General features: G+C 57.3%; 1 protein-coding gene across 10 annotated transcripts; it reads left to right on the plus strand.

The window, feature by feature from the left end:
* The first annotated feature begins 463 nt into the window (after positions 1-463).
* Positions 464-27,626, plus strand: BAG6 (BAG cochaperone 6). Of its 10 annotated transcripts, none has more exons than XM_077330810.1 (26): positions 467-889; positions 7,834-7,934; positions 8,568-8,685; positions 10,064-10,287; positions 12,249-12,302; positions 13,351-13,425; positions 13,516-13,691; positions 13,918-14,047; positions 16,629-16,826; positions 16,996-17,275; positions 17,797-17,874; positions 18,033-18,140; positions 18,307-18,419; positions 18,520-18,604; positions 18,837-19,189; positions 20,354-20,678; positions 20,848-21,017; positions 21,128-21,181; positions 22,728-22,830; positions 22,919-23,043; positions 23,844-23,990; positions 24,523-24,582; positions 25,028-25,171; positions 25,274-25,381; positions 27,025-27,171; positions 27,261-27,626. In XM_077330810.1, exons 2-26 carry the CDS (start codon positions 7,857-7,859, stop codon positions 27,357-27,359), a joined length of 3,552 nt encoding a protein of 1,183 aa, XP_077186925.1. In that variant the 5' UTR covers positions 467-889; positions 7,834-7,856; the 3' UTR covers positions 27,360-27,626. The 10 variants fall into 10 exon arrangements, with proteins under 10 accessions (XP_077186935.1, XP_077186925.1, XP_077186931.1 ...); XM_077330816.1 differs by having other exon boundaries at positions 10,064-10,254; XM_077330811.1 differs by lacking the exon at positions 467-889 and adding an exon at positions 1,099-1,250.
* Positions 27,627-27,670: the final 44 nt, after the last annotated feature.

Here is a 27,670-nt window from a genome sequence, read left to right on the forward strand (position 1 = left end):
ACGGGCTAAACAAAAATGGCGGCAAAAAGGCTCTGTCCCACGACAAACATGGCGGACAATGTTCGCTAATATCTTCTCTCCCCGTTCTCAAGATGGCGGGCGACCTCGCTTCATCACCTTTGCGCAACGGGAGTCTCACCCACAAGAAACATGGCTGACGATCTCGCGCGCCGGCCCTTCCCGCCCCCTCAAGAGATGCCACTGCGTCACCGGGAAATAAATTGTGCTCGTGCGACTGCTAGTGCGCAGGCGCCTACCTAGCCCTTCCACCGAACTAAAATGTTTACTGATTCTGCAGTCTCTGTTGTGGTTATCAATATTCATAAAAATAGACATCGAGGCAATTAAATGGCATCGCTTGGTAGAGGGACTTGAGGAATTATTATAGCCACCTATAAGAGAAAACTGGCGGGCGGGCATGACTACTGGCGCATGCGCACCGGGGAACCGCTCAGGAGGACTGCGAAATTCAGAGGCAGGAGACGCTTCAGGCGCGCGGGGTTGGCGGCGGCTCCCCCCAGAAAACGGCCGCTTCGGTGCCTCGTTGACTTCAAGGGTTGAACTTCCGTGACAAGGAAAACAAGTCCGAAGAATTCGGCTGCCGGGCTGATCCTTTCTCGTCGAAGGAAGCGGAAGTGCCGCCATCTTGGATGCGAGGCAAGCGAACGGCCAGGAGATGAACCATAGAGTCAGGGACAGAGTCTAGAGCGGCTTCCGGTTAGAAAACGACCGCTGTTAGCGCATAGTAGTGTCGCTCTCTCACGGCCCATCTCTATGGTGCCAAAACCATAGTTGCAACAAGATTCAGGCGGGCGGCTGCATTGACCTGAAGCAGCCGAACAAATCGGAGTCCAGAGTCACCTTTCGGACCAACCACATTTTATTCCAGGTAAGCGTCTCCGTGAAATGAAACTCCGCGGGTCTTCAAATTGGCCCTGGGTTCAAATTAAGTCCGAGGGGAGGGGGAAAGAAGACTATGATGTGACGTCATAGCCACTTCCGGTTGGAAACCGGATGGGGTTGCCCTTCGTCGCCGACGCCATAGAGGCGGCCCACGTCGGGATGCGTCTGTGGAGGATCCCTGCCCACTTGGGGGCGGTCCTTTCCGTCACCGGAAGTTCGGTCTGCGCGTCACTCCAGGCTTTTGCGGTCGGAGGTTAGGAGCGGAAGTGGACAGCCTTGGAGCGGAAGTGGCCTTCGGGGCTGAGACTCGGCCCCTGCATTGACGGGAAGGAGAGTCCCGGGGCCAGGTCGGAGGGAAATCGGGGTTGGCTAATCCTTTCTGTGTGTGTGTGTGTCATTTTTAACAAATATATAAATGAAAGGGGGTGGAGGAGGAGAAGGGAGGGGAAGATGTTTTTGTCCCCGCAGATCCTGAAGGTCCGCGATGCGCAGTTTCGCCTGCGTGTGTTTACATTTGTGCAGGGGTAGTCAAACTGCGGCCCTCCAGATGCCCATGGACTACAATTCCCATGAGCCCCTGCCATCTGGGTCCATGGGCATCTGGAGGCCCACAGGTTGACTACCCCTGCCTTTGTGGGTTGGAGCTGTCTGGCAACCGAGGGGGCGGGGCTTGGGGGGTGGGCGTGGAGAGCGCCTTCTCATTCATGCGGAAAAGGCCACCCGCTAACATTTCTCAAGCCTGGCAGAAAATGGGCTCTGTAGTGGCGCAGAGAAGCAGCTTCTGATCTGGCGAGCCGGGCTTGATTCCCTGCTCCTCCACCTGTTCCTCAGAGCCTACAAAAGGGAGCTTTTGGTTGATGCTCAGCTAAATCAGGGACTCCTGCAGGACCCCTGCACCCTCCCTCCTAGGAATCCATACATCCATTCTGAACCTTGGTCCTATTGAAATGATATAGACTGTCATCCTCTATTTATAGTTGCTCATGTTGATGTCACTGTTGTTATCTTTAATTCCTGTGTTGTGTAAAACTCCGTTCCATGTATTCTTTTACACTCCATGTAAACTGCCCTGAGCCTCAGGGTAGGGCAGCATATAAATATAATAATTATTTATAAACAAAACAAACTCATGCAGCAGGGTGTCTGCTGTGGGGAGAGGACGGGAAAGGTGTTTGTAAGCTGCTCTGGGGCTCCTTCAGGTTGTGAAAAGCAGAGGGCGAAAATCAACTCCCCTCTTGTCTATCCTTCCTTCAATTATTTATTTATAACTAATTATATTGATTGCAGTTACTAGCCGCCCTATCTCATAAGACTCGGAGTGGTTTACAATTTAATTCTGGTCGCTCTCTGAGTGATGCTGGCACATTTAAACTATGTAGCCGGACTGTTCTAAGGGCAGAGGAGGAGGAGATGATCTTACAGGCTTTCCTGACCTCTTTGGAGGATAGGGAAAACATGCAGTAAAGAAGGCTTTGAAATTCTAGGCTAACCACAGGCATCTCCATATCTAGCTTGGTGAGGAGAGTTATTTGTCTTTTAGTTGGGAGAGTTTCCCGTCATTGGTCTCTGATGAGTTCACTGGATCATCTCCACCCCTTTAACCCTCTTATGGTGTATTCCTTCCAGCTTTAGCTAATATAATCTGCAATCTGCAGTCTTGTGTCCACTTTGGTACTACTCATTAGCAGATAAATGTTGCGTGGACAGAGAAAAGGCATTGACTAGACTTTGTTTCCCATGCAGTTCTGATAAACTATATAATACTACCAAGGCGTATAGTGTTTCAGCATGAAGGTCTGCCTACTATCTGCCATGCAGTCTGAATTTTTACAGCTGGGGAGGTATATGCAGCATAGAGGTAGTTAGCTTTGGATAACTTGAGCTCAAATAGATTAGTTCAGTGGTTCTCAACCTTCCTAATGCCGCGACCCTGTAATACAGTTCCGCATAGTGGTGAACTCTGGTGGCCTTGGTGAGAGCAGAAAGGCGGGATATCCGTTTGGTAAGGCCCAGTTTTGGTTCAGCTGCAACGCTTGCCTAAGGCTAGGCCAAGATTTGAATCTGGGTTCTCCCCACCCAGTTGTCATATCGGCTAATACGGTGTTGCTTATACAGTGGCACATCGATGGCGCGGAACGCATCGCAAGAGGAAGCTGTCAGATGGAGTCTTACGTAGCAAAACGACCTCTTTGAAAATCTTTGAATTCCGTTATTCCTAGCGCCTCCAATTGTTGAAAGGGGGAGGGCTCATTTCCCCCCCATGGAGTTCACAAAATATGAATCAATGTATATGCAGGAACGTGACCATTTAAGGAACTCTCCTAAAAACAATAGCCATGCCGCCAGTTGGAAGTGTCTGCTTCCTTTCTCCTGGCCCTGTCCTACAAAGCTTATCACCGATTCGGGGCAGCAGGTTCATGGTCCAATTTCCTCTTTCCTGATTGGGGTTGGCTCCAGATGGCCTTGGGATAGGGACGCTTACAGTGGTCCGCAACTCCCGGTCCGGGGAGCGGTCCTGGTCCGTAGATCAGTTGGTACCGGGCCGCGGCTCTTCCTCATCCTCCTCCCTGGGGACTGCCCTACCACTCTGCCGCCGGCTCACCTTTGGTGCTCTCCAGCGGCCGCCATGGCTGGGGATCCCCTTTGGCGTGGCACTGCTCAGCTGCTGCTGGTAGTGCCCCCCAGTGGGCGGTGGGAAGTTGGGCGCCGGCGGTAAAGCAAGCGGAGCAGGGGCTCAGGGGGCAGCGGCGATGTCCCTCGGCAAAAGACAACCCCCCCCCAGGCCTCAGTAAAATTGTCAAGCATTGACCGGTCCCTGGTTGGGGACCACTGCTTTAGAAAACTAGTCTCTTCAGGCTCTTCAGATGTCCAGCAAGGGGTTCATGGGGATTGTAGTCCACGGACATTGGTAGAGAGCCAGTTTGGTGCTGTGGTTAGGAGTGCGGACTTCTAATCTGGCATGCCAGGTTCGATTCTGCGCTCCCCCACATGCAGCCAGCTGGGTGACCTTGGGCTCGCCACGGCACTGATAAAACTGTTCTGACCGTGCAGTGATATCAGGGCTCTCTCAGCCTCACCCACCCCACAGGGTGTCTGTTGTGGGGAGAGGAATGGGAAGGCGACTGTAAGCCGCTTTGAGCCTCCTTCGGGTAGGGAAAAGCGGCATATAAGAACCAACTCTTCTTCTTCTTCTAGTCGGTGAATCAAGCTGGCTTGCACTGATTCCGTCTGCCCAGCCCACTGTGGTTCTGTTTCAACTCGCAGCAGCTTGGCAGGGCCTCAGGACGGAGAGTCCCCCCCCCCGCCCCCCCAGCTGCTTGAGATCCTTTGTGATGTCAGCCGTTCAGCCAGTGACCCTTCTGCATGCAAAGCAGGGGGCTCTTGCTCGAAGATTGGTTAAGACAGGGGCAGGGGGGTGCCAACAGGCGGCAGAATTGTTTCCTGCGAGCCGGCCACACAACTTGCTTGGCCTCATTTACTTTCGTAGCTCGTCTTGCATGGAAACCTCCTCGATCGAGAAGGAAAGTGTGTCCTTTGTGAGCGCTCCTTTTCCTTCGCGGTCGGAGCCAGAGGGCAGTTTTATGCCGCGGAGCTCTTTATGCATGCCGGTGGAGGCACTGTTGGCATGGGGTAATACTTTCGGGGAGTAAAACAGGTCCCTTAGCAAAGGTATGTCATATGAAAGGTGTGCTTACGATTCCGGGAATTACCTACATGTAGCATTAGTCTCTCCGCCTGTACCCCAAAAAGAGCATTACGCTCTGCCACCGCCAACTGGCTGGTGATCCCTGGCCCCAATCAAGCACGTCAGTCCTCAACAAGGGCCAGAGCTTTTTCCGTTCTGGACCCCGCCTGGTGGAACGAGCTCCCTGAAGAGATCAGGACCCTGCCCGAACTTCCAGTTCCGCAGGGCCTGCAAAAGGGAGCTCCTCCGCCAGGCATTTGCCTGAGACCGACCACAGGTCCCCCCTCAGACATCCCCTCCATGGCCTGAACCAGTCTGGCCTCTCTAGGGGCCTTAGCTAAGTTCCTGTTCCTGTTATATTGTTGTTGTTTGGGATCACTGAAGTTGTGTTGTTTAGAACACAACTGTTGGATTGTTGTTGTTGGAATTGACTGTGTTGTATGTTGATTCGTTCCATGTATCCCCCCCTGTGATGTTGTATGTAAACCGCCCTGAGCCATATGGAAGGGCGGTATAGAAATCAAATAAATAAATAAACAAACAAAGTAATGCTGGATGCTTTAGGCCAGGGGTGGCCAAACAGTGGCTCTTCAGGTGTCCAGCAGGGGTTCATGGGGATTGTAGTCCACGGACATCGGGAGAGCCACTCCTGCTTTTCCCCAAACCTGCCTTGAGCAGGGGATTGGTCTGGATGGCCTGTAGGGCCCCTTCCAACTCTAGGATTCTGTGAGTCCCAGGAGCAGCCCAGTTACATAGCCACACGGCCAGGCAAACAGACGCGAAAATACTGACTCTTTCGACGGGCTGGAAAGCCCATGATGACGTTCAGATCCTTATTGGGCATGTTAAAATTTAACCCGTTGATAGCCATCTGACGGAGAGGCTGATTCCGTGAAGGCTCAAGGGGGTGGCAGGTGACAGTGGATGAGTGACAGGGTTGTGAGTGTCCTGCCTAGTGCAGGGGGTTGGACTGGATGACCCAGGAGGTCCCTTCCAACTCTAGGATTCTATGACCAGCCCACTAGAAACCTGAAATGGAAGCACGAGCTGTTTCGTACAGTGTAACAGAGCCAATGACACTTGACAGAATCGGAAGGAAGAGAAGCACCGCGGGCACAGATGCGAGGGCTCCGTTTCACGACAGACCCATCCCTCCTCCCAACCCAGCTGCGGCAAATGTTCTTGCGCCTGGGTACGGCTTTGTCTATCAGGGCCGTGGACTCTTTTCTTTGTCAAGCAGTGGTCTGTCATAGGAACAAGAAGCCTCTTCCACGACGATTGGGAAATATTATAAAGCTAGGGGCCAAGCCTGTTGCATGCAGGAATACAAGGGGTGCTAGATCGGAGGTGGGGTGGAAGAACTCTGCGGACGGCCTCCCCCTCCCTCCAGGACCTGCAAAGGCTGCAGGCTGCTGTTAGGGAGCTCACCGGCAGGGGCATCCCTCAGGCGGCAGGGGTCTGCAGCTCACGTATCTAATGCAGGATCTGGCCCACTAAGTGTTCTGCCACAACCAATGTTCTTGTGCTGGAAGGTCCATTGCGGATTTGGCTGATAACAGGCTAGAAATGGACGTACAGTCTCTGTCTCTCTATGGTACCTTCTGGAGGAGGGCAGGATGCTGTTCCCGTTGGCTGCAGAGGAAAGGACACGCAGTAATGGGTTTAAACAACAAGCACAACGATATAGGCTAGATATCAGGAAAAAATTTTTCACAGTCAGAGTAGTTCAGCAGTGGAATAGGCTGCCTAAGGAGGTGGTGAGCTCCCCCTCACTGGCAGTCTTCAAGCCAAGGTTGGATGCACACTTTTCTTGGATGCTTTAGGATGCTTAGGGCTGATCCTGCGTTGAGCAGGGGGTTGGACTAGATGGCCTGTATGGCCCCTTCCAACTCTATGATTCTATGATAATAGAGTCAGTGGTGCGTAGGGATTTGACTAGGACTTGAGAGACCCAAGTCCTCCCTAAGCCATGAAGTTCAGCAAGAACCGCCGTTGCTGGGATAGAACAGAGAAGAGAGCCATGCGTGTTCCCCCGTGAGCTTTTGGAGGAAAAGGTGGGATAAAAACGGGAAGAGCTCTCAAGAGCTGTGTGCGGGAAGCAAATGGCGCAGGGTTTGTGTCTGTCAAGATCTGGTGGTTTCTGCGATTATTTAGCGATGTTTATGTCGCATTTAGCCTCGTATGAATTGGGGTCATTTAGAAGATAGTTACCTTTATGGACCTTTGATACTAATAGACCCAAATTATATGGCTTAAAATATAAAGTATAAGGTAAACAAAATATAAGAATTAGTTAGTGGGTTGAAGACTATGTTTGTATCCCTGGAGGGGAAAAAAGAACCAATTAAGAAATAAGTTTACTGAGGAAGTAAAATACGAAAATGTGATTTAATACCCAGGAACTCGTTCTGAATAAAGCTTTTTGCCATCTCCAGCTTGGAAATTTCTTTCTATTGTATGAATTGCGGGCAGCCTGTTTATAGCCCCTCATGTTCCCTCCCTCCCTCCATCCCACCCCTCCCTTCCAGCTCTATAATCTGCTCTGTGTCCCCCCCCCCCCCCCCCCGGTCTTGGAGTTGAATCCCTTATCTGAGTGTTTTGGCTATGTGATAGTCTCCTGCTTTTCTGGATTCCCACGGGAGGGGAAGGGGGAGGCGGGAGGGGAAATATATATGTGAAGACCTGTATCTTGGGCCCCAATGTTTTGATGAGTATACTTTCCTGCTCAGTAAATGAAATCTTTTGCTTCAAATTCAAGAGTTTGCTTTTCTGGGCCATTGAAGATCCTCATAGTGTCGCTTGGAGGAGAGGAGGGCAAGGAGGGATAGGAGAGCTGGGCTTCACTGCATCAAAGATAGACCTGTTGAAGAAGGGGCCGAGTGGTTCACTGCCGGCTTTAGAGACGACCAGGAGCAACGGGTTCCAATTACGGGAGAGGAGGTTCCATTTAGAGTTGTGTCCTGCCCCATGAGGGCCCTTCGAACTCTATGATTCTATGGCAGGAGTGTGTGATTTTTTAAATCAACGAGAAGGTGGGGAGCTGGACTTTAAATCAACGAGAAGGTGGGGAGCTGGACTTTAAATCAACGAGAAGGTGGGGAGCCCTCTGTGGTCTCTTCCAGCTCTGCTTCTGATTCATGCAATCCCTCCTCCTCCCTGAGTGCTCTTGAGTTTTCCCTGCCTTCAGGCATGCCTGGCATTTGTGGTCCCCGCCTACAGTCTCACCCGTTTCCCCTTTCTTGCAGGGGGACAGGAGGAAGCGGTGACCATGGCAGAACCGGAAAACCTTGAGGTGATGGTGAAAACCTTGGACTCACAGACCAGGACCTTCACGGTGGAGGCCGAGGTGAGCATTCCTAGAGCGGCTTACAGCTGGGAGGATGGAGTGAGGTGTAGGGCGGGAGAGCCTCCTGGACCCACTACAGTGGGGTCGCTTTGGTCCTGTGGATGCTGCTGCTGTAAACGCAAGCGTATGCTTCTAATGATATTTTGTTTCAAGTGTACCTGCATTAACCAACATACAATTGGATCTTATTTTACTTTTCCATTTGCTCAGCCTTTGGGATTCTACCTTGACCTTTCAGGTTGGGATTTTGTTCCCTTGCGGTCTTTCTACATCCCCAAAAATGCCAGAGGTCTGGCCACACTGCAGCCCAGCCCCTGGGCCCTTGTGTCTCTCCTCCATGGAGCCCCCAGTCCTCACCCCCCACATGGCTCTTGTGCCACAGGGTGACTGCTGTAGTAAGATCAGCACATCTTCTAGCTTTTAAGGCGGGAGGACTGGATTCTCTAACTTTTTTCTCTGCTGAGCTTCCACGCGACAAAGGTAGTCCCAGTAACCGAATCCCAAAGTGTGCCCCCTGTCCACGGCAGTTTTAGAGTGAGACTTCTTAGGAGGGAGAGAAGCTTCCTCGGGGGCTGCAATGGGACTGGAAGGGCACCCATCGGGCTTTTCTTTACTCTGGCTCCTGCCTTGCAGGTCACGGTCAAAGAGTTCAAGGAGCACATTGCGGGCTCGGTCAGGATCCCTTCCGAAAAGCAGCGCCTCATCTACCAAGGGAGAGTCCTACAAGACGACAAGAAGCTGAAAGAATACAGTGAGGAGCGGGTCCCGGAAGGGCTGCGGGGTGTTGGCAGAGGGGGGAGCAGGACGGGGCGGTTTCTGGGAGGCCTGTGGGTCTTTCCTGCGGGCCGAGGGTGTCGTTGGTAAAGCCAGAGCTCTGACAAATGCTTCTAAAACGGATCCGCCCGTGCCTTGCATTTCCGCTGCCCAAGGCCGACCCTCGAGAGCAGCGTTATAACAGTTCAGCGGAAGCCTTGCAGTAGCAGAAGAGCGTTCGGCTCGCCGGTTTGCCCCCTCAGATTCTCAATGCCCCCCCGCAGAGCTTTACGTTCTGCGGGAGAAAATCTGTTGGTCGTTCCCGGCCCTAGGGAAGCACACCTGGCCTCGACCAGGGCCAGGGCCTTTTCGGTCCTGGCCCCCGTCTGGTGGAATGAGCTCCCGGGAGAGCTGCGGGCCCTGCGGGACCTTCCATTGTTCCGCAGGGCTTGCAAGACGGAGCTCTTCCGCCAGGTTTACGGTTCAGACCAGGCTTAACATCTATGCCCCCCCCCGGGACCTGAGGATTGGGATTAAAGAGACGGGTACCATCAGTATCCCCTCTCCACCCACTAGTGGGGGAATGGGTAGTCGATTAGCCGCTCTTGCCAGGCAGCTTTTAATTGTAGATGTGTCAATGGGATTTTGATGTATTTTATGGGGTTTTATACTGTTGTAACCCGCCACGAGCCGCAAGGGAGTGGCGGGTAATAAATCCAATAATAATAATAATAATAATAATAATAATAATAATGCCTCTGGATCTTGGGAAGCCAGGGAAGGACTCTTCGGCCGGAGAGGCCGAGGAGCTGTAGACGGGCCTGTGGTCTCAGTGGCTCCACACGACACAGCGCCTTGTGTTTTGTTCGAATGGCCTTGGGGGTGTGCTTGTGATCTCTGGGCACACAGGGGCAAATTACACGGGGCGTGGAAACGTGCCCCCCAAAGCCCAGTGTTTTCAAAAATGTAAATTAGAAGAAGCGGGGAAGGGTAAAGAGGGTGTTTACGTGTTTCTCTCTCAGCCTTTTCCTGCCCCGAATGCACTCTGTGAGCTGCTTTTCTCCTGGTGGAGTGTTGGAGGAATGGAATAACAACAGCAGGAGGAATGGGCGGGGGGGGGGGAGACACCCCTGTGCCCCCTGTTGCTCTGCTTGCGGTCCAAAGCCTCCTGGGGCCGCTTGTCATGTGGCTGCAGGCTCAAGATACACAACTTGCGAGAAGGGCAAGGAATAGGTCACGCCGGCTTGGAAGAAGCATGTCTGGGGGAATCTTTCGAGCTCCTGGCCTTGGATGCTTCCAGCAAACAAATTCCGGGGAGCCGGAGAACTTCCCAGGGGCTCTTCTCACGGGCTCTCTTCTCGGGGTCTCCGTTCCAGATGTCGGCGGCAAAGTCATCCACTTGGTGGAACGCGCCCCTCCCCAGACCCAGCCGCCCTCCATGGGGGGTCCATCCGGAGCAGGCCCCTCCCCTGCCCCTCACAACGGCGCGGGCTCCCGGGGGACGGGCCCCACCGTCCACGACCGCAACGCCAACAGCTACGTGATGGTGGGAACCTTCAACTTACCAGTAAGCATTATGGACCCGCAGCCGCCCACACAAGTGAGTGTTAGCTAGAGGGCGCCGCTCTGCAGGGGCACGGGGGGGGGCAGCCTTCTGCCCCTTCCCCACGGGTCGACCGTCAGGGGGCGCTGCATGGCGGCTGGCTGGGCTGCGGGGACTGCATTGGGCGGGAGGGGCCGGCAGGGGGGGGGCGCCGAGAGGATGGGGCTTCCAGCAGCTTGTGATGCCCTTGCCTGCCCAGAACGGGGTTGCTGGTAGTGCATGCTGTGCAATCCCTAAAGACCGGTGTCTGGGTTTGCCGATGGCAGACGCTCCCCTATGCGCCTTGCAGCACAGCGGAAGAGAAGGCCTTGGTCGTGGTCCCCTCCTGCACGTCCCTTCCCTGTCCTGTCGCTTGCCTTGCCCCCTTGCTTGCTGCTGCTGCTGCTGGGGGAAAGAAACAGGCTTGGGGGGAGCAGCGATTGCCCCCTTGGTCTCGCTGCATGGGGAGACTTCAAGCTAGATACGAGGGCTGCCCTCCCTCGCGTCTCCTGCAGTCTCCGGACTCTTGGCACGCTGAGTGTTTTGGCTCCTCCCGGCAGCCTGCACGGCCTTCGTTGGGTTCTCAAGGCCACGGCGGCAGCGGCAGAAGGAAGCTGAAGGGAGTGCAGGGCGAGGGCTGCTTCTGGAATGACCCAGGCACATTCATATTCTTATGGCTGGAGCCAGTGTCCGGCAGCTGGTTTCGCCTGGCTCAGGTGCTCAAACGGTGCCTCCTTGCAAAAGGAGCTGGCCCTGATTTGCATCTGGCCCCGAGGGCAAAAATAACTGGACGGGGGATCTTTGCTGGGAAGCGGCCAGCCGCGAGCCGGTCCTGTCTGCGGTTCCGGCGTTAGTCTGGCTCAGAACTCCCCGGAGCTGTTTTGCAGACCGCTTTTCTACCCTGCCCCGAGCTCGCCAGCCGCGGAAATGTTAGCAGCCAGAATTCCTGCTGCCAGCAGAGCTTTAGAGCCCCACGTTGCCCTTCCTGTGGCAAGCCGAGTCAGAATGAAGGTTGCAAAATCCAATTTTTAAAAAATTCGCCATGGGGACCCGCAAGTAGCTGAACTCTGCCCCAACACAGCCTTCGGATTGTCTGGCCACAAAACTGGAAAGCTTTTTTAAAAATCAAATATATATATTTTTAATTGTCGTGTGTTGTATGCACAGCGCCCTGGATTCTGCTAAAATACTGTCCTGACCAAGACGGAGAGCTATTATTTAGAACAAGATTATTTATGGTTGTGTTTTAAGGAGGGAACGCTAGCCATGTAAGGATTTAACCGCAAAAGGCAATACAAAATAAAAGACCCTGCATAGCCAACGGACCTAAATTCTGCATTATTATTCTGCATTATTCGTTTCCAGATTAGTTAAGTCTGTTGTGCGTTTCTCCCCGTCCCTTGGCCCCGTCGGCGTCATCCGTTGATAAGTCTCTGCATGTTCCCGTCGGGTTGCTTTTTGGTGCCCGTCCTCGAGTGGCTCGAGCGAATTCCTCTTTCTAGTGCCTGGCAAACCCCATTCCAGCACCTGCTGTGCGACGCGAAATGAGAGAACACAGATGATGAAGACGCTTTAGTCCGTGCCGGCAGAAAAGCTTTGCTTGCAAGGGAAAAATCAGCCAAAAAAAAAAGGGGGGGGAGGAGATAATTGGTCCCCAATCAGCGCGCTCCCTGTTATTTATTCGTGCAGCTCATTGACTGCCCTTCCCGGCATTCCAATATAAACCAGAGCAGCTAGTTCATAAAATACAGCAAAACAAGTGCAGGGGGCGTGCATCATGTCCAGAGGAGGCTCTGAGCGTGGGCCGAAGGCTCCAGGTGGTCCAGTGGTTTGGTCTCCTGTGGTTCCCTGCCTTTCTTTCGGCTTTGTGTTGTTCTTTCTTTTTTTCCCCTCTCTCATTCTCTCTCTCTCTCTCTTTCCCCCCCTTTTAATTCCCTCCTCCCTCTTTCTCCCTTCTCTCATCCCCCTGCTTTCCAAAGAGCGATGGATCGTCTGTGGACGTTCATATAAATATGGACCAGGCTCCCGTACAGGTACAAGATACGGGGCGGGGCGGCCGGAGTGGACGGGGGTTAGGGTTGGCACGTCTGTTTAGGGATGGGCAGCTCCCAGGGGCCGTGCCAATGTTGAGTGTTTCGGGAGAATCTTGTGATGCTTGGGGGGGGGGGCGAGGACAGGGCGGTGGGGAGGAGTTTAGCTCCCGGTTGCAGGTAGGTGCTCCTCTTTAATGAGCTGGTCAGCCCCGAAAAGCTGGCCATCAGCCATTTCTCAGGGCCAGGCATGGTGCAGGGTGGCCTTAAGGGGGGCATCCAGAGTCAGATCAAAGCTTGTCAAACATCTAACGGAGTACATGTGCAAATGCTGGCTGAGGTTGTTTTGAGGAGCCCAAAAGCTCCCTTTGAGGGTGGTTGAGGGGGGCTTCAACTCAGCCTCTGAGTCCCAGAGCTGGGAGGCAGTGCTGGGAGGGCCCTCCTAAGGAACTGGTTGGCCGCCATCGGACACCGGAGGCTGGGTTAGAAGGACCATGGGTCTGAGCCAGCAGGGCTCTTATGTTCTTATGAAAAGGATTGGGGTAGATTCTCGGAGGACGAGAGTGGCTACTGGCCACAGCGGCTGAGGGGAGCCTCCACATTCAGAGGCATTAAGCCTCTGGATCCCAGAGCCAGGAGGCAACATCAGGGGAAGGACTCGGCCTCTTTGCCCTGCTGTTGGTTCTCCAGAGGAACTGGTTGGCCCCTGTGTAAGACAGGAGGCTGTGTTTTCCTGGAGGCTTGAGGCTGACCCCGCATTGTGCAGGGGGTTGAGACTAGACGGCCTGCGTGGCCCGTTCCAATTCTATGATTCTGTTAGAAAGAGCACCGGTCTGATCCGGCAGGGCTGCTGTTAAGTTCTGATGCTGAGCTCTATTCTTGAGGGAAGTGGGGAGGTGGTCTTAAACAGGTGAAGAGGAAGGGAGCCTCACTATAGGTCGTGTGTGTGTGTGTGTGCATGCGGGGGGGATGCGGGATTAAGGAGAACAGGGGTTAGGGTAGGGTAGCGCCCGCAGCTTGATCCCAGGCACTTCCCCTCTCATTGCTGCAGAGCGAACCCCGGGTCCGCCTCGTCATGGCCCAGCACATGTTGCGGGACGTTCAGGGCATCCTGAGCCGGCTGGAGGTGAGCAGGCTCCGACACGAGCGCGGGCGAGGGGCTGGAGCGGGGGACCGGGCTGCCGAGCCTCGGCCCTCACGCGCCCCTCTGCTTCAGGGTCACGGCAACAGCCAAGCCGCTCCGGGAGCCGAGGAGGCGCCATCATCCAGCCCGACCGAACGGGAGCTGATGGAAGGAGCCGAATCCGAGCCTCCCGGCGAGCCCACGCCGGCCGAGGAGACGCCCCCGTCGGGGACCGAGCCGCCCCCAGCGGCTGAGGCTGCTGCATCCAAGTGAGGAGCGGGGCTCTGCGGAGGGAGGGAGACCCAGAGTCCAGGCAGGCCGAGCAGCTTCTGTGTCCGTGCCCTCGCGCGGGGGGGGGATGAGGCGAGCAGAGGGATGACGCAGACTCCTGCCTCAGGACAGACTCCTGCCTCAGGGCACATCCATTGGGAAGGGGAGGTGAGGGAGGCTTTGGGCCTGGGCCACAGCTGACCTTTGACCTCTCCCTCCCCTCAGCCACCCATCACCCGCAGAGTACGTGGAAGTGCTGGGGGAGCTCCGCGGGGTGGAGAGCCGCCTGCAGCCCTTCCTGCAGAGGTATGAGGAGGTCCTGGGATCTGCCGGCACCGCTGACTACAACAATAACGTAAGGGGGTGTCGAGTTGCACCGGGGGGCTACGGGGAGGGTGCGCCGTGTGCCTCCTCCCGTGTGGGGCTTTCTCGCTGGAGCACTGCAGTGGTGCTCACAGAGCCACTTCCATACGAATGACTCTTGCCAAGTCGGACGGGCAGGGTCTCCCCGGGGTCTTTCCCATCCGCTGACACCCGATCCTTTTAGCTGGAGACGCCGGGGATCGAACCGGGGACCTCCTGGATGCCGAGCAGATGCATTGCCAGTGAGCCCACGGCCCCTCGCCCGACAAGCATGATTTCTCATTCTTGGGCAGTATTAGCTCCTCCTGTGCCCGTTTCTTCCACTCACGGCAAACCAGTTATTTTTGGTGTCCTGTTCGTTCCCCCTTTTATTATTATGATTATTTTTTATTATTTATTTAGATTTATATACCGCCCTCCCCGAAGGCTCAGAGCGGTTTGTGCCGCTCTGCCCCTCCAAGCCGTACTTAACATACCAAGGTGCGCGGCTGCCTTGAAATGACGGCCTGGGTGCCATTTGTTCTCCAGTGGCTCACATTGAAAATGAGTTGCGGTGTCTTTGAGGCTGTCCTGGAACCGCACGTGGGGCAGGGCGTAGTCTCTAGGGCCAGCCCTGGGCCTCTTTTCATCTTTAAAAGCAGATGAGAGAGCTTCGTGGAGGGCAGGCGTGTCACTGCCTCCTAGCCATGGCGATTGAGGGGAACCTCCATGTTCAGCAGCACTAAACCTCTGGATGCCAGAGCCAGGAGGCAGCACACGGGCAAGGCTGGGTCCTTCAAGCCCAGTTGTTGGCCGTCCAGAGGAGCTGGTCGGCCGCTATGTGAAACGGGATGCTGGACTAGATGGACTTGTGTTCCGATCCCGCAGGGCTCTTCTTATCTTCAGGCTTTACTGTCGAGCCCCCTGCCCTTTTCCTGTGGGAGGGGAAATGAGCTTCTATCCGGATCCTGTGTTCACGCGCGTCCATATGCTGGCCCTGACAGCGGACCTCCTGATTGAAAAAAATTCAGCCCATGGTCTGGCACAAAAATGCAATCTTTTTGGTTATACTTATTTTGCAGATATGGCCTTCATATCTATAACGTCCAAACATAAACCAAAACGGGTTCCGGATAAACACCGTTTTTATTTTCCGTTTTCAAGGGGGTTCTCTTCCTCAGTGGTTTGTTATCCTATGAATAACCCCTCCGGCTCAACGTTTCCTGTGAAAACAGAGCTGCAGAGCAGCAGAAACCTCCAAAAAGATTGCATTTCTGGACCAGCCAATCGGTTGAATTTTTTTCCGGTTTGGATTACTCTGTTTGGCCAGCCCTCTTTTGTGGGTGGGCCTCCTGATGTCACCTGGGTGTTGGACTGGATGGCCCATTGGCCTGACCCAACATGGCTTCTCCTGTCTCCATAACTCCTAAGGGGGGAACGAGGCTGGCAGACCCACCCCATCGGTGAGCTCTGAGTCGGCTGACAGCCGCACTCGGTAAGCAATGGCTGGTTCTTTGCTTGAGCCCCGTCGGCCCTCCCTGCTGCTGGGCTTTGGCCCGGAAGGGACGGTGTGGATGGCTGCTCTGCTCGACCCTCGTGCTTGAAACGGGTGTAGCCAAATGCCGAGGGAAATCGGCCTCTCTCCATCAGTGCTGCATCGACTGGACCGTGTCAGGGATGGGGCCTGGAGGGCCCAGGCTGGCCTGTCCTTATCAGCTCTCGGAAGCTTGGCAGGGTCAGCCCTGGTTGGTATTTGGAGGGGAGACCCTCAAGGCATAGCAGGGTCTCTATGCAGAGAAAGGCAATGGCAAACTTCCTTTGGTGCTCTCCTGCCTTGAGTACTCCAAGGGGTAGCCAGGAGTCAGCCGCAGTTGGAGGGCCCTTGCTGCACGTGCTTGGAGAGCAACCTTGGTGTAGCAGATTTCTAATCTGGCGAGTCAGGTTTGATTCCCTGCTCCTCCTCCACACGCAGCCAGCTGGCTGACCTTGCGCTCACCACAGAAGAAGAAGAAGAGTTGGTTCTTATATGCTGCTTTTCCCTACCCGAAGGAGGCTCAAAGCGGCTTACAGTCGCCTTCCCTTTCCTCTCTCCACAACAGACACCCTGTGAGGTGGGTGAGGCTGAGAGAGCCCTGATATCACTGCTCGGTCAGAACAGATTTATCAGTGCCGTGGCGAGCCCAAGGTCACCCAGCTGGTTGCATGTGGGGGAGTGCAGAATCGAACCCGGCATGCCAGATTAGAAGTCCGCACTCCTAACCACTACACCAAACTGGCTCTCAGCACTGAGAGCAGTGATATCAGGGCTCTTTCAGGGCTCTCTCAGCCTCACCCACCCCACAGGGTGTCTGTTGTGGGGGGAGGAAAGGGAAGGTGACTGGAAGCCACTTTGAGCCTCCTTTGGGTCGAGGAAAGCGGCAGAAGAACCAACTCTTCTTCTGCTCTTCTGGAATGGGTGGTTTGTAAACAAACGAGAACAGAAGGCTGGAATGTGCCCCGAAGTCCAGCCGTGGATCGGGGGGATTGACAGGGCTCCTTGTACCCAAGAGCACCTGGGTGTTGACCCCCGCCTGGCTGCCTTTGGTATTTGACAGACGGAAGGCCGTGAGGAGGACCAGCGCATCATCAACCTAGTGGGGGAGTCGCTGCGCCTGCTGGGGAACACGTTTGTGGCCCTCTCGGACCTGCGCTGCAACCTCTCCTGCAACGCCCCCCGCCACCTGCACGTGGTGCGGCCCATGTCCCACTACACCGCCCCCATGGTGCTGCAGCAGGCGGCCATTCCCATCCAGGTAAGCGCACGCCCCCCTCCGTCCCCCAGTCGTGCGGTGATGTCTCTGATCCCAGCCGGCTTAGGCTGCGGTGGGAGACACCCTCCCCCCGGACAACAAGCCTGCCCGGGGAGAGAACGGAGGGAGGCCCTTGTCTCCTAAGCCCCTCTCCCGTGTGCTCTCGTCCCAGATCAACGTGGGCACCACAGTCACCATGACGGGCAACGGGGCACGGCCGGCCCAGGCCAGCTTGGAGTCCTCCGCCCAGCCCCCGCCGGCTGCTTCGGCCGCCCAGCCCAGCGCTCCCGGCCCCGTGGAGGCGGGACAGCCCTCGGAGGGGCCGCCCCCTGCCGCTTCCCCGGCAAGCACCCCGACTCAGACGCAGGCCTCCCAGACGGGCCACCCCCGCATGATCCGCATCTCGCACCAGACGGTCGAACCCGTGGTCATGATGCACATGAACATACAAGGCGAGTCCTCCGTTGGGGCGCTGTTGGTTTGTCTGCATGCGAGAGGGGAGGGGGGAAGAGTGTTGGCTGTGGGGCAGTGGAGGGGGCTCTCTCCTTGTGGTCAACTTGAGGCTCTCCTGATGTCCGTGGACTACAGTGCTGGCAGGGGCTCATGGGAATTGTAGTTCCTAGACGCGGTGGAAAGGCAGGTGGGAGGGGCTGAGCTCCTCCCTGGCCGGTCTAGAAGATCCGCTGGGTGTACCTGGCAGCGGTTCTGTCTTACGACCCGAAAGAAAAAAATCCAACCTTAAGAACAGCTCAGAATCCAAAAGCTTGAGGGAGAACAAGGCGTGTCCGTTCAGCCTTGGCTGACTTCTTGCTCAGTGGACCCGCTGGCCGCTCTCCCTGAGGCAGCCTGGGCAAAATGGCAGCCCTGAGAAGATCCCCGAGAACCTTGTGGGTGGAAAGAGTGCAAGGAAGCCAGTGAGATTTGGAAGACGGGGCATTTATTCATAATGTTCCTGCTCCCTTCTCCTTTTCAGATTCCGGCTCCCAGATGGGAGGGAGCAGTGCCGGGGGAGCTCCTCCCATGGGGCCTGCTGGACCTGGCCAGGGAATGGGTAAGGAGAATGCAGGAGGCTTCTGTTCTGGAGTAGCAGGGTGGGTGGGGCAGGGGGGGACGAGAGGTGGGGAGACAAGGGGTTGGGCTGCTATGCTCAGGGATTGTGGGCTCCGGGGTCCTGAGAGCCGCCATCTTGTTTGTGTGTCTCCTCTCTAGGCGGCGCTCCTCACATGCCCCTCCCCAGCCTCCCGCCAGAATTCATGCAGGCGGTGGCCCACCAGATAACGCAGCAAGCCATGGCAGCTGCGGCTTCTGCGGCCACAGGTAACAAGCTTTGATGCGCACCCTGCGTGAGTGTGTATGCCGTTCCGGGGGGGGGGGGGGTTGGGTGGGTGGGGAAGGGAGGGGGCAACAGCTGTCGACCCTTCCCCGCCACTTTGGGCTCCTGTCCTGAGTGTGACGGCTTGCCTCCTTCTGCTCCTCATCGCAGGCCAGCAAGTCCCGGCCTTCCAGGCGGCTCCGACCCGGGTCGTGATCGCCAGGCCCTCTGCTCCTTCCGTGCGGCCCACTCACCCCGGCTCACCCCAGGCACCAGGACAAGGAGTGAGGAAGGGAGAACTGCGGGACTGGGCGGGGTAGGGAGGCTCTCAAGTGGAGCTGACATGGATGGCCAAACTTCCCCCTCTCCCTCCCTCCCACTCAGGGCCCCGGCATGGGCGGAAATGCCTCCTTGGCCCAGATGATCAGCGGACTGGTCGGGCAGCTCCTCATGCAGCCGGTGATCGTGGGTAGGTGGCCGTCCCCGGAGGCAAGGGGCAGGGCGCCAGGCGCTGGCTGGGTGAAGGGAAGCAGTGCAGGTTGGGCGTTCACAGTTCACCCTGGTCCAGAGTGGGGAGTTGGATGCCTTCCCCCGGATAAATTGGGCCTCCGGAGGTCATTGACGACAGACCATCTGCCCCACTGCTCCCGCCCCCTGGCCTGGACCCGCCCCCAGCAGCCATCTTTGTGTCTCCTCCGCAGCTCAGGGCAGCGGGACCTCCCCGTCGGCTTCCTCTTCCTCCTCCGTCGGCAGCCAGGCGGCCTTCAGCACCAGCTCCTCCGCCTCCCCTCCCACGGCCTCGGCCAGCGCGGGCACCACCAACACCGCCACCACCGCCGCGGGGGGCAGCTCGGCCGGCGCCCCCGGGGGGCCCGTCCCCTCCGGCCAGCCCCCGACGGCCGCGGCCGAGCTCCAGTTCTCCCAGCTGCTGGGGAACATCCTGGGGTCCGCGGGCTCCAACGTGGCGGGGGTGGCCGGCGTGGGCTCCCCCACCATCACCGTGGCCATGCCGGGGGTCCCCGCCTTCCTGCAAGGCATGACGGACTTCCTGCAGGTGAGCCTCTGCCCTTTCGGAGAGATTTGCCCCCTCCCAGGCATTCCCCATTCGTCACCCTTCGAGGCCAGGTAGACTGAGACGTTGAGGACGCGAAGGGGATGCTTTAGGCTGCTCTCCGGATTGCCGGCCTGCGTTGGTTTTTCTGTGGCGGTTGAGGCAGCCTGACTCTTCCCCTCCTAACCGGTATATTTTGGCGTTTCCTGTTCCGTTTCATAGACCTTGCAAGTGAGGAGTTTAGACTTGTGGCAGAGGGTTTGGAACTCTGATGTCATCTTCTGTTGACGGGCGGCCAAGCTGCGGCTCTCCAGGCGCCCATGGACTACAGTTACCATGAGCCAGTGCCGCTGGCACTGGCTCATGGTAACTGTAGTCCACGGGCACCTGGAGAGCCGCAGCTTGGCCGCCGCCGCTCTATGCCCAGAGAGTTCTCCCTGATTCAGAACTCCCCTGCAGGCAAACGCAACAGGCGGACGTCCATAACGAAGCACACGGTCGCCTGCCTGCCACACGTGACCCCTGAGAGCTGGAAAGCGGGGAACCAGGTCCCAGGAGTGTCTCTCGCTCGGCACATAGAGAGCATCCTGCCTGATCCTTAGCATCTCCGGCTAGGCAAGCTGGGGTGACATAGCGGGAAGAAAGATTTGCTGGACACGTCTGGAGCTGTCGGTAGCTTGGAAGAGACGCTCCTGGCCCCGGGGGCACTGGTGATCTAGCGCCGAAGGAGGGGGGCTTGGTGTGTTCCGATTGGTCCAAAGAGGGGAGAGGGCGCATTTGGAGGGATGCTAGCCTAGAGACAGGGAGGGTGCCTTATGGGGGGGAAGGCCAGAGGGGGAGGTGTGTGGGAGTAAATAGGGATCTGTATTGATTGGTGGACAGGTTTCCCCATCCCCCAGGCCAGAGGGCACGGGGCGCTGATAGCCTCATGAAGCTCAGGGCCTGCAGATGTGCTCGCCTTGAGCTACCCCAGGCCAAAACCTCCTTGCTCGAGACGGCTTACTTTCCCCTCTGGCCCCCAATGCAGCCTCCAGAGAGAGGAGGGAGGGAGGGAGAGGGCGGGCATCTTGACCTTTCCTGAGAGGGACCACATTCTACCCAGAAGCCTTTGCAGTGGAGCCTGCCTGCCCTTTGCCCGTCTCACCGCCTCCATTTCCCCCTCCTCAGGCGACGCAGATGGGGTCGGCTCCCCCACACCCGCCCGAGCAGACGCCGCCCCCTCCCGCCGCTTCCCCTCCGCCTCCCCCCTCCGCTCCCCCGAGCGGGCCGGAAGCGCCCTCAGCCGGGGCGGGAGGAGGCAGCGGCGTTCGTGGCGGGGCCTCGGCGGATGCTCTGCCGCCCGAGTTCTTCACCAGCGTGGTCCAGGGGGTGCTGTCGTCCATGATGGGCTCCCTCAGCGCCCAGCAGGGCAGCACGGAGAGCATCGCGGACTTCATCCAGCGCCTGAGTGGCACCAACAACATCTTCGAGCCGGGCACCGAGGGGGCCCTGGGTAAGGAGCCTCGGGAGGGTCAGTTTCCGGTGGGGGAGGGAGCGAGGGGGCGCCACCGGGCCCACCACAACTGGCCCTGCCCTGATTATTATGATTATAATAATATACAATAATCAGAGGGAGGAGTCAGTGCCTTTGACTTCCCCCTCTCTTTTTGCTCCGCCCCCAGGCTTCTTCGGAGACCTGCTCTCTCTCATCTGCCAGAACTTCTCCATGGTCGACATGGTCATGCTGCTGCACGGGCAGTTCCAGCCGCTGCAGCGGATCCAGCCCCAGCTCAGCCGCTTCTTCCGGGAGGAGTACCTGCACGGCCAGGAGCCCACCGAGCGCAACGTCCGGGTGAGATGAGGACGCCCCGACCTGGGCTCGGCACTGCTTAGCGCCGTTTCCGGCCGTCCCTTCCTCTGGGCACTCGCTAACGTCCGCCCTCTTTCCTTCCACTCTTCCAGATGGCCACCTACAACTTGATCAACGGCTTGGAGGAGTACATCCGCGAGAGCTTTGTGAGTTTGACCCGCTGGTTTTCAGCTCTGTAGCCAGAGTAGGCCGAGTCGTGGGAGCCCGACCCTCTGCTGCGCTCGCGGAGTTTAAGCTACAAGTACAACGATATAGGCTAGATATCAGGGAAAAAATTTTCACAGTCAGAGTAGTTCAGTAGTGGAATAGGCTGCCTAAGGAGGTGGTGAGCTCCCCCTCACTGGCAGTCTTCAAGCAAAGGTTGGATGCACACTTTTCTTGGATGCTTAGGGCTGATCCTGCGTTGAGCAGGGGGTTGGACTAGATGGCCTGTATGGCCCCTTCCAACTCTATGGTTCTATGATTAAGCAGGCCTCATTTCTGCCTCGCTGGCCGCTGGAACCCTTGGGGCGTCCCAAGGAATTGTGGGAATGGGCCTTCTCTGAGAGCCAGGACTGAGGGGACCTGCTGAAATGGTGCCCTGAGAAAGGTCAGGGTCTCCATCCTGTACAAATGGGTGTCACCTCTGTAGACTTGCGTGCTGTGTGGTGTTGGGTTCGAATCCCCTGTGCACCATCGAGCTGGCCACAGCTTTGTGGGGAGGCTGCTTGGGGCTGGGTTTGCTTGCTGTTTTATCAAACAGGCCCAGTTCAGGTTTGGATCCCCTCGGGGAAGGGTACTTTTTTTTGTTCATCTCGCACCTGTTAGGCTCACCATTAGGGACAGATTCAAATGGGTAGCTGTGTTAGTCTGAAATCGCACAATAAAACCAGAGTCCAGTGGCACCTTTAAGGCCAACAAAGATTTATTCAAGGCGTGAGCTTTTGAGTGCAAGCACTCTTCCTTGGACTATGAACTCCTTACATCAGGAGTAGTCAACCTGTGGTCCTCCAGATGTCCATGGACTACAAATCCCATGAGCCCCTGCCAGCAAACACTGGCAGGGGCTCATGGGAATTGTAGTTGATGGACATCTGGAGGACCACAGGTCGACTACCCCTGCCTTACATGACAGGGAATATGTACATTCATAGTCTGACGAAGAGTGCTTGCACTCAAGAGCTCACGCCCTGAATAAATCTTTGTTGGTCTTAAAGGTGCCACTGGACTCTGGTTTTATTGTGTCACCGTTACGGAGTTCAGGTTTGTTTTAACCCATTGTGGGGAGAGACCCAAATTACCCACAATGCCAGAAAATTCTTTCAAAATACCATTTTAATAGCTTCCCCATCATGCACTCCACAGACGTTGCCTATTTGAAGGCGCCCTTCCTTCCTGCTCTCCTTGCAAAAATTAGGCTGTGCAGAACAAAACACCGGGCATTGTCCAAACCCAAACGACACAAACCCGGTCAAAATTATTCTGTGTCGCTTTTCTTCTTTCCGGGGGATTTGGGAATTTGGGAGAAGAAAGTGAATTTGCCCCCCAGGACACGTGTCCTGCTGTCCGTGCAACCTAGGCAGAGGGGCAGGCCGGGTACATCGATGTGGACGTACCCCCACGCCCTCCCGAACCCATTTCAAGTTGGGGTTAGCTGCATATCGACCTCCCCGCCCCCCAGTCTCTGATCCCTTCTGCCCCCCTCCCCGTTAGGCCTCTGTCCAAGTCCACGACGGCGTTGACATCACCCGCACCAACCTGGAGTTCCTACAGGATCAGTTCAACCGCATCGCCACCCACATCCTGCACTGCACAGGTGAGAGCCGAGGGGCCGTCCGGGACTCTGCCTCTGGGGCCACTCTTGCCTGCCTGCAGCTCCACGCTCGTCTCTTCTCCCCTTCCAGACAACTCCTTCGGCTTCCGCCTGCTGGAGCTGTGCAACCAGGGCCTGTTCGAGTGCCTGGCCCTGAACCTCTACTGCTTGCGGGGGGAGCAGGGGGCCCTGACAGCCGTCATCAACGACCGCATTGTGAGTGAGGAGCCGCACTGGGGCCGGAGCTCCCCCAGCGGCTGGGGAGGGGCAGGGGGTGGAGGGGCTCGGGGCCAGAGCGGGACTGGAAGCGGGCGTCCCCAGGCACAGGATCCCCCTGGCCGACAGCGGCCCGGCCTTTCCCACCTTTTTGCACTGGAAATCCTGAAGGGCCTGGAGTCTGGGGAAGGGGAAATGCAGCCAAGGGGTATTGGAGGTGTCTGTAACGGGCAGTTTCAGGGTGACGCACATGTCAGCTTGTCCTGTTTTTATCTTCACAACAAGCTTGCGTGGTAGGCCGGGCCGTCAGAGCCACTGAGCGAAGCCTCCGGGGGCGGCCTGGTGGAGCTGGGGATTCCCTGGGCTGCCCCAGCACTGCTCGTCTGTTCACGTGAATCGGAGCTTGTCAGTGATAGGAGCTGTCAGTCATTTCTGGAGCTTTGCTGACCCACCCAGGCATGTCTCCGCTGGTCGGTTTGCTTTCTCAAGACCAAGTTCTCTGGCTGTCTGTCCGTCAGTGCGAGATTTCGGTCGCGGCACCCGCAGCTGGACAGATTGCTTTCTCCCCCACTGTCCTGACCGCCTCCATCTGCTCAGGAGCTTTGACCTGCCTGCTCCTGTAGCTCTCTGGCAGAGCAGCTTGCTGTGAAGATCCCTGTGGCTTTTCCAGGCCGGTTGCCGGCAGAAGGCCCTAGGAAAGATGGCTGGGCATTTATGGCCAGCCTCTTTTCTCCTTTCCCGCTTTGACCACCTTTTCTCTCTCTCTTTCCCTCCCCTCCCGGCCTCCCCCCCCCACCCAGAGGCGTATGTCGGCAGACATGAACCCGTCCCTGGTGAGCTGGCTCACCACCATGATGAGCATGCGGTTGCAGGTGATCCTGGAGCACATGCCCGTCACGGAGGAGCAAATCCTGCAGTATGTCCGCAGGGTGGGCGATCCCCCCCAGGTAACCCCTGGGCTGTGAGCAGCAAGGCAGGGGCAGCAAAGGAGGGACTGGCTGGGCAGAGAGGGAAGAGGGGGGAAACTCTGTGTGTGTGTATGTGTGTGTGTGGTGGACCCTCTTAGGTGTGTGGTGGGACGCTCCAGTCAGGTCAGGGGGGCAGAGATGCTGGAATGGGGTGCTCAGAGTTTAGAGGAGGGAGAGCATGGGTTGCCGGGTTGGGGGGGGGCAGAGGGGGGGAAGTGCTGTTTTCTGCGTGGGCCCCGGACCTGAGTGTTGTTGTGGCCGCCAGATACCAAAGAAGACAGGATTTTGTGAGGTTCATCCGAGCTGTGGAGCTTGTCCGGCAGCCGTCGCATCTATGTGTCGCCATCTTTTGTGTGTGTGTGTGTGTGTGTGTGTGGTGGCGGCAGCGGGGGGGGGGAGGAGAGGGGATTTCCGTGGAGGGGCCGGTGCAGGGGAGAGGTTCCAGGTGGCACGGACAGAACAGCTTGATAATTGCGTCCCCCCCCCCCCCCCCCGCAATCTCTCTTCTCAGCCTGTTCCCGAAGAGCCCATGGACTTGCAGGCTGTCGAGCAGCTCTTTGAAGCCCTGCAGGTACTGATTTGGGGTCCCTCTCCTTGTGGGGCCTGTGCGTTTCCGTGCTGCTGGGAGGGGATGGGGCTCCGGGAAGCCCCAGGGCACACAGACACCCTTGTGCAATGCAATCCTCCTTGCCCAGTGCTTTGGAATGTTCTTTGCCGGGAAAACCTTTTCTGCCCTCGCTGCCGCCCATCAGCAGGGGGTCGGTGGAGTGGGGACGCCCCCTACGGCCGCCTGCTTAGTGTTTGGCGAGGGCAAGGAGGGGCTCTCCCGACCCAAGGCTGCTCTTCTGGCCCCTGTAGCCCAGGGATTTGTCCCCAGGGCTGCCTTTCCCTGCCCTCCTTCCCAGCTGTTTTGCAAGGGGTGATGCTGGGGCGCCAGCCATGCCGAGGAGGCCTCAGCCCCTCCCCCTTGGGACAGCTGGAGAACAGAACGGCTTTCTCTCTTCCCCTTCTCCAAGCGGGAGAGCGCGGCCTCCCCGGCCCCAGCCACCACCGCGGAGGAGGCCATGCCCCAGCAGCGCGGGGAGCCGGAGCACGAAGAGCCGCAGCAAGGGGAACCCCCCGCCCCCGACGCGGAGCCCTGGGCCGCCGCGGTGCCCCCGGTGAGTCTGCCTGGGCAGGAGGGGGGAAGAGGCCGGAGGCCGCAGAAGGGGGCCTTCCCTTGCGGTGCTCCATGGCAGCTCACACCCTCGTTTCTCTGCCAGGAGTGGGTGCCCATCATCCGCGAGGACATTCAGAGCCAGCGCAAGCTTAAGCAGCAGCCTCCCATCAGCGACGCCTACCTGAGCGGCATGCCGGCCAAACGGCGCAAGGTGTGCGAGGGTTGGAGGAGGGGTGTGCGTGTGTGTGGGGGAAGCCCCCCAGGACTAATCCTTTGGGCTAATCCTGCGTTGAGCAGGGGGTTGGACTAGATGGCCTGTATGGCCCCTTCCAACTCTATGATTTTATGATTCTATGGCCTATATGGCCCCTTCCAACTCTATGATTCTATGATTTTATGATTCTAGGACGGGCATCAGAAACAGCCGGGAAGGACAAAGCCCCTTGTTCTTGCAGGGGTGGGGGGCACTGGTGACTTTCCAGCTGCTTTGCCTCCTTCCGTGGCTCAGGCCCGCTCTTGGAAGGGGGTTACAAGGCGACTCCTTTTCTGCCTTGGATTGACCTCCTTTGGACCAGGGTGGCCAGTTCTGGGCGCCTCAGTTCAAGGAGGATACTGCCCAAGAAGAAGGGGGCGACAGAGAAGGAGGCGGCTGGATGGAGTCACTGAAGCAGTCGGTGCAAGCTTAAATGGACTCCGAGGAATGGTAGAGGACAGGAAGGCCTGGAGGATCATTGTCCATGGGGTCGCGATGGGTCGGACACGACTTCGCCCCTAACAACTGCCAAGGTGGAGTGGGTTCAGGGAAGGGCAACTAGATGGTCGAGGGGCTGGATTCCAGGCCTTACATTACGAGGAGAGGTGGGGAGAACTGAGTATGTGTTGCGTGGGGTAGGGGAGGGCAAGGGGCGATAGGGGAGCTGTCGTTAGAAGGTGTTGAAGAGGGGGCCAACTTGTTGATTGCAGCTTTAGAGAGCTTTATAGGAGCAGCAGGTTCACATTACGGGAAAGGAGGTTCCCCTTAAAAGCGGGAAGCATGTTCCGAGAGGGAGGGCACCTTGCAGAGGGAAGAGGCAGCCTCAGCGGGTGCTGGGGTCGCCTTCATTGCAAATGTTGAGGAGGCTGGATGAGCACCTGTTAGGAGGGTGTGGTTTATATGTCTCCGAGGAGGAGGCTGGCCCATCGAGGCCTCTTCCAGCACTGTGATTCGGATTCTGAAAGGTCTTCTCCAAGGTCCGGAGGGCAAACCGGAAACTTAAGACTTTTATCCTTCCACGGAGGGCCGGGGCATCCCCTCCACCCTGGCCACGGCGGAGTTATCTCTGAGGCGATACTGACCTCGGGAAGCAGGGCGCGAGGGGAGGGGGCCGGAGAGTGGTTTTGGAGCCCTTGACCTCCAGAAGGCGGAGAGCCTTCTTGTGCTCTGCTTGCTGCCCTGTATGCCAAGATTGGTCAAGGCAGCGTCAACGTTCAGATTTCACTTCCGGTGTGGGTGGGGGGCCCTCCGGTCTAACACACTGACTGACATGCAACGGCAGCTTGCAACAAAGCAGGCCTCAGCCTCTCTTTGGGGTCTGGGTGGAGTTTCCACGAATGTTGCCATTGGGAGATTGCACGCTGGGCTACTTCATGGATTTGAATGGCTTCTGGGACTCGCTTGACAGTCTTTAGTTTTATCGTTTCCCAGGGGCGTGTGTGTGTGTGTGGGGGGGGAGTTCCTGAATGGGTGAGCCAAATGCCTGTAGGGGGGACAGGACTGCCCTGTTTGCCTCCCCGGATCCTCATCCCACTGCTGGGTTCCTGCCCCTTTGCTCACTGGCCTCCCTGGTTTTGCTCTCTTCCCCCCCTCTTCCGCAGACCATGCAGGGCGACGGGCCTCAACTGCTTCTGTCCGAGGCGGTCAACAAAGCCGCCAAGGGGGCTGGCGTGAAGCCCCTGAGCAGCCCAGAGAGCCTCCAGCGGGACTTGGCCGACCCAGCGCTCCAAGAGGGCTACCGCCAGCAGGTGGGGCAGGACCCCCATTCCCTCAGCTCCTGCTGCTGCTGCAGCCTTCAAGGGGGCCGGGTTTCACCCTCTCCCCTTCTCTTTCCCAGCTGAAGTCTGACCTGCAGAAGCGGCTGCAAGCGGACCCCAGCTTCACCCCGCAGAGGTTCCCCAACGCCCAGCAGGCCTTCGTGGCCGAGGACTTGTAACGCTGCCGGCGGCACCCTCCGGGCCCGGAGGCGGACTGTGCGGCTCGCCTCTCCCCCCCTCCGTGCACGCTGCAAACAGCCACTCCCTTCTCAGGCCAAATATTTAAGTTCCCTTCCCCCTTACTCCCTGTCTGGTTGCTGTGACCTCTCTCGGCCGGCAGGGGGACCCCCGGCGGCTGCGGAAATTATTTGAATAAAGCCACTTCTCCAGGGGAGGCCAGCGTCCGTGTGTGCGCCTTTCAATAAAGTGGTTCTTTTGGCCGGGGAGGACCAAGTGGTGATCTTTTCATGGCGGGAGGGTGGTGGGGAGG

The sequence above is a fragment of the Paroedura picta genome, chromosome 3 (genome assembly GCF_049243985.1).
Source record: "Paroedura picta isolate Pp20150507F chromosome 3, Ppicta_v3.0, whole genome shotgun sequence".
Taxonomy (NCBI): Eukaryota; Metazoa; Chordata; class Lepidosauria; order Squamata; family Gekkonidae; genus Paroedura; species Paroedura picta.

Coding starts and splice junctions, on each gene's coding strand:
- BAG6 (XM_077330810.1), top strand. CDS start 7,857: ATGGCAGAACCGGAAAACCTTGAGGTGATGGTGAAAACCTTGGACTCA. Junction 18,420..18,519: donor CCCAGGCACCAGGACAAGGA/GTGAGGAAGGGA, acceptor CCTCCCACTCAG/GGCCCCGGCATGGGCGGAAA. Junction 22,831..22,918: donor CCACATCCTGCACTGCACAG/GTGAGAGCCGAG, acceptor CTCCCCTTCCAG/ACAACTCCTTCGGCTTCCGC.